Source organism: Orycteropus afer, unplaced genomic scaffold, assembly GCF_000298275.1.
Source record: "Orycteropus afer afer isolate SDZICR_OR568_19922 unplaced genomic scaffold, OryAfe1.0 scaffold00356, whole genome shotgun sequence".
Taxonomy (NCBI): Eukaryota; Metazoa; Chordata; class Mammalia; order Tubulidentata; family Orycteropodidae; genus Orycteropus; species Orycteropus afer.
The window spans coordinates 1312143-1316781 of NW_006921943.1; the positions used below are offsets into that span (position 1 = coordinate 1312143).

General features: G+C 59.2%; 1 protein-coding gene across 1 annotated transcript in view; it reads left to right on the forward strand.

Annotated features, from left to right (window-relative positions):
- ZNF407 (zinc finger protein 407) overlaps window positions 1-2063 on the forward strand; it is a 556565-nt gene extending 554502 nt beyond the window's left edge. Inside the window, exon 8 of the mRNA XM_007952740.2 lies at window positions 715-2063. Within this exon, the coding sequence (XP_007950931.2) occupies window positions 715-2063 (1349 nt within the window). The remainder of the gene's footprint in view (window positions 1-714) is intronic.
- Window positions 2064-4639: the final 2576 nt, after the last annotated feature.

A 4639-nucleotide genomic window follows, 5' to 3' on the forward strand; every position in this document is an offset into this window, starting at 1 on the left:
TGGGAGTACTTGTCACCGGAGGTGATTGTTAAGCCATTCAACAAAGGCTTTCTTGTTGGAGGTTTCCTATACGCCAGGCACTTTGCTGAACCCGGGTCAACAGGGCGGAGCAAAGTCGAGTCCTGCTCTGAGGATGCAGCTTAGGCTGCGCGCCGCACCCCTCCTGAGTTGCCTGTGGTGGAGCCCACGCCCGGGCTCAGCAGGTGGGTGTCAGCCCGCGCACCAGGCTGGTCCTCACTCCGGGGACCCACAGTGCATGGCTGCTGCAGCCAACGCCGCCAACTGTACTGACCGGAGGCCTGCTCTGAAGTTCCTGTGCGGGCCTCTCATTGAATAAATAAACGTGCCAGATACAGCACCTGGACGTGAAGAGGAAGAGGAAGAGGTGTTTTCTCTGAGTTAGAAGAGACTGGGTTGGCTAGTGACTGAGCTGCGCCTGCTGCCGGTGCTGAGTCTGTTGTTAGAGGCGACAGTCCTGGCGGAAGCTGGGAAGGAAACAGCACTGGTCAGGGGTATAGTTGGACAGTCAGCAGCCCGGAGTGGCACGCCCCCACCTCGAGCCTAACCATGCGGGCAGTGATGCCCTTGCGGCCCGCCCCGGGCTCGGTGAGTGGTGGGTCCGTGACTGAGACGGGTTTAGCTTCCAGGGAGCGCTGTGTAACTGTTGAGCCTGAGTCATGTTGGTGGGCGCTAACTGGTCGCTGTCTCCCACAGGCATCGTCTCCAAGTCCTACGAGTGCCGACTGAAGGGGCAGGGCGCGGCCTTCGTGGAGACGGACAGCCCCTTCACTGCGGCCGCCCTGGCGGACGAGGCCCCCGTCAAGGACAAGCCGCTCCGCAGCAGCCGGCGGCCGGGGCTGGCCGCCGAGCGTCTCCAGCAGGTCATCATCATCCAGGACTATGACGGGGAGCTCGCCATCGACGCCTCGGTGGAGGAGACTGCCGCCGCCACCCTGCAGACCCTGGCAATGGCCGGCCAGGTGGCACGGGTGCTGCACATCAGTGAGGACGGACAGGTCATCGCCACCAGCCAGAGCGGGGCGCACGTGGGCAGCCTGGTGCCTGGCCAGTTCCTCCCGGAGCAGCTGGCAGAGGGCGCGGCACAGGTGGTGGTGCTCGGGGGCCCAGTGGAAGGCAGCGGCGCGGACGAGTCTCTGGGCGCCAGCGGCGCCGTCCTGCAGCAGGTGGCCAAACAGGAAATCGTGAGTCTTGCCGAGGCCGGCCTGGCGCCCCCAGACTCCGCCTCCGCCCTCGACGCGCTGCTCTGTGCGGTCTCCGAGCTAGGAGAGGCGGAGGGTTGCACCGACCGTGAGGAGCGGAGCAGGTGCGGTCCCAGGGACGTGCTGATCCAGGTGCCTGGCCCAGAGGCACCTCCCGCCCCCCTGGGCCCCGAGGCACCCGAGCTCCCACTGTTCCCTGAGGTCCAGGGCTGCTCGGCCGAGCTGGAGCCCGTGGAGGCGCTGACCCAGGTGGTCCGGGCCTCCGCCCTCCTGTCCTCCCAGGAGCGAGCTCAGGTGGCCTTCAAGAAGGTGGTTCAGGGCGTGCTGCAGTTCACTGTCTGTGACTCAGCCGCTGCCGACCAGCTCATCCCTGAGGGCATCACCCAGGTCATTGTCAACGAAGAAGGCACCGTGCACATGGTGGCCCGGGAGGGCTCACAGGTCATCATGCAGGAGGCGGAGCCACGCGGCCTGCGAGTGCCGGGCGAGCACATGGACTTGGTCGAGTCGGACGGGGAGATCTCGCAGATCATCGTGACGGAGGAGCTGGTGCAGGCCATGGTCCAGGAGTCGACCAGCGCCTTCCCCGAGGGGGCCACGCACTACATCGTGACCGAGCTGCCCCCTGGGGCACAGGACGAGGCGGGCGTGTACTCCCACACCGTGATTGAGACGGCCGGCTCCCCGCAGCTCCTGCAGGCCGGGGCTGCTCTGAGCGCAGACGCCGTGGCCCCACAGGGAGCAGGACAGCTGGCCAGCATGGTCATTTACGCGCAGGGAGGCTCGCCGGCAGCCGCAGTCATCCAGAGCCAAAGAGAAAGTTCCGAGCTGCAGGAAGCATAGAGCCCGGCCTCACGCTGACCAGGGCAGGCGGAGGCTGGGCGCAAGGAGGCCCCCGGGACCGGCCTGTGACGCCTCCCAACGGTGTGGCCTCCTGCAGACACGCACCAGGCTGCCCTTGGGTGAGCTGCGCACCACCCCTGCAAAGGCACTGCCACGAGGCCCCGTGACGGGCACCTGAGGACACGCGCGGAGCCCAGAGGGGCCGTGCAGGCAGCCGGCGCGCGCCCGTCTCACCTCGTGGTTCTGCGGCTCACGGGTGGTTCCCACTGGCCTGCCCCTGTGTTTCTTTCTGTTTTTACAAACAAATGTTTACTCATTTCAGTTACTAAGGGTTGGGCCCTAGGGGTGCAAAAGTAAGGCTGCTGTGTCTCCTGGCCCACAGGCCTGCTTTTGCAATCTGACACACAGCTCTTTGAACATTTTATTGCCCGTTTGGTTAAATTTGAGCTGCAGTTATTAGTCTCGAAGCGGTTGCCTTCCATTCATCTTTGTTCTGTTTTTGAAACTTTAGGATCCCAGTGTCCAGACCAAAGGCCACGGCCGATTCATCTCACACGCACGTGTTCTCTCCCCCGACATCAGGGTGCTTGGGCCCTGGTTGCGTTCTGCATAAGAGAAATCTCTTTAAGCCTGTGATTACGCAAAGCCGTGACGTTTCTCTTCCCGTGCGATAGGCCGTGCTGGAGACAGCCTGCTCTGCTTCTATTTTTGTCTCCGTTTCACACGGCACAGTCTATGTATGAAATAACGCATTCTGGAAGATACCTGTTCATGTCAATATTTGCTTTTTATGACAAATGTTTGTTCCCATGGATATCATTTTTGCAGGGTTTGTTTGTGATTTATGTCTATACAAGACATCCAACATTAAACGTTAACCCGTAGAGGGCCGCGACCCTCTGCCGCTGCTCGGCCCGGGTTACCTATGCCCCGTTGCGGTTTCTTTGATGCAAGTTTATGTTCCAGGGGTTTGTCTCTTGACATGACTGCCCTTCTTTACTCTTTCAAAACTGTAAAATGGCCGCCTTCCCCAAATGCTAAGGTTGTTTTGTTCTGTTTCTGTTTCCTTTGAAATAAAATTACAGCATCCAAAGCACACAGGACGACGTCTTAGTTGGGCAGCGGCCGCTGTAAGTGCGAGACCTGTGGTTTGTTTCAGGGACTCTGATCCCTAACCTGCATCTCTCTAGCTTCATCCTGTTTCCTGGGTGACGCAGGCTGATGCGGGCTGACAGGAACATCTTCTAGCCTGGTTACTACCTGAAAGTCCCGAAGAATGGGCCTGAGGGGAGGAGAGCAAACAGCACCTCCTTGCCTTAACCCCAGTGTCGTTTGAAAGGCCCCCAGAGACGAGCTCGTGGGCAGAGCTCACGGAGAGCCGGGCCGCCACCCTTCTCCCAGCATCCCCTCCGTGCCGAGTCTGTCCACTCCCGGGCACCTCCCTCTCAACAGCCACCCCTCCAAAAAGTAAGAGGCGGGATTTTGAGTTTGACAGCACGCCTCATAATTAGCAGAGTCGGCCTTGCTCATGTCCTTCAGAATGGCAGTCCCTCACTTCTCCTTAAACGCTGTCTTCTCCTGCAAACAGTGACAGGGCCGGCTCTCGCCTGTTATCAGCATAAGGTGACCTTTACAAAATGATGGCCCTCTCCAAGTGTCTCATACATGTTTCATAAAAAACGAGAGAAGCAGTGTTTTTCCGTGGAAGTCCTTCTGCCTGATCGTTTCCGCCATCCGCGGCGCCCGCGGTCTTGCCACGCGGATGCTAATTCTTGGTGGTGCCAGGTCCTGTAGGGCTAACCTTTCTGCTGCTGTACAGGGTGTTGACACTGACATGCTGCAGTTTACCATTTGTGATTTATTTAGGATAAATATGTCCCAGGTGGCATTTAATCCTTCATAAAACCAGTGTAGCCTGCAGTGTCAGACCAGCAATCACCCGGCGCTCGTGGTGAAAAGACCAGACCTTTGCAGGGAAAACAGAGTGCTGACGTGTTTGCAGGCTCAGAAGGACTGTGCGGTCCACCTCAGCGACTGGGTACCGTAATTACTTGTGGAGCTGGGGTTTGTAGGCTCAGAAGGACCATACAGGATGCACTCAGCAATTGTACCGTAATTGCCTGTGGAACTGAGGTCCTGGGACTGCACCTCTCTCTGATTACATAACCACCGAGATGGTTGGGAGCTCACGGGGGCACGCACACAACACGTGCTTGGAATAACGGGGCGTGCCAACTTAGTGGGCAAGGGGTGTTTGCTGCCAGGGTCGTCTGTGGGCAGACTGAGTCCCCCTAAGGGCTCCTTGGGGTTTATACCCGGGAACATGACGGGACTGAGCAGAGGAAGCGGCAAGTAAACACTTGACATGTTGACCTGAAGGCTGATCCAGAGCGGCCATGTTTGCATTATGCTGGGGCAGCGAAATAACAGGGCTCCAAGGATGCCTGGCACCATGGAGGACAGGTGGCCACATCAAAGAAGTGCTTTGGAGCTCACCTTCCACAGTACACAGCGGGTGGGGCCACAGCGGGGACACGGCTTCTCTACAGAGGCAGCTCTGCCAGGTCAGAACCAGG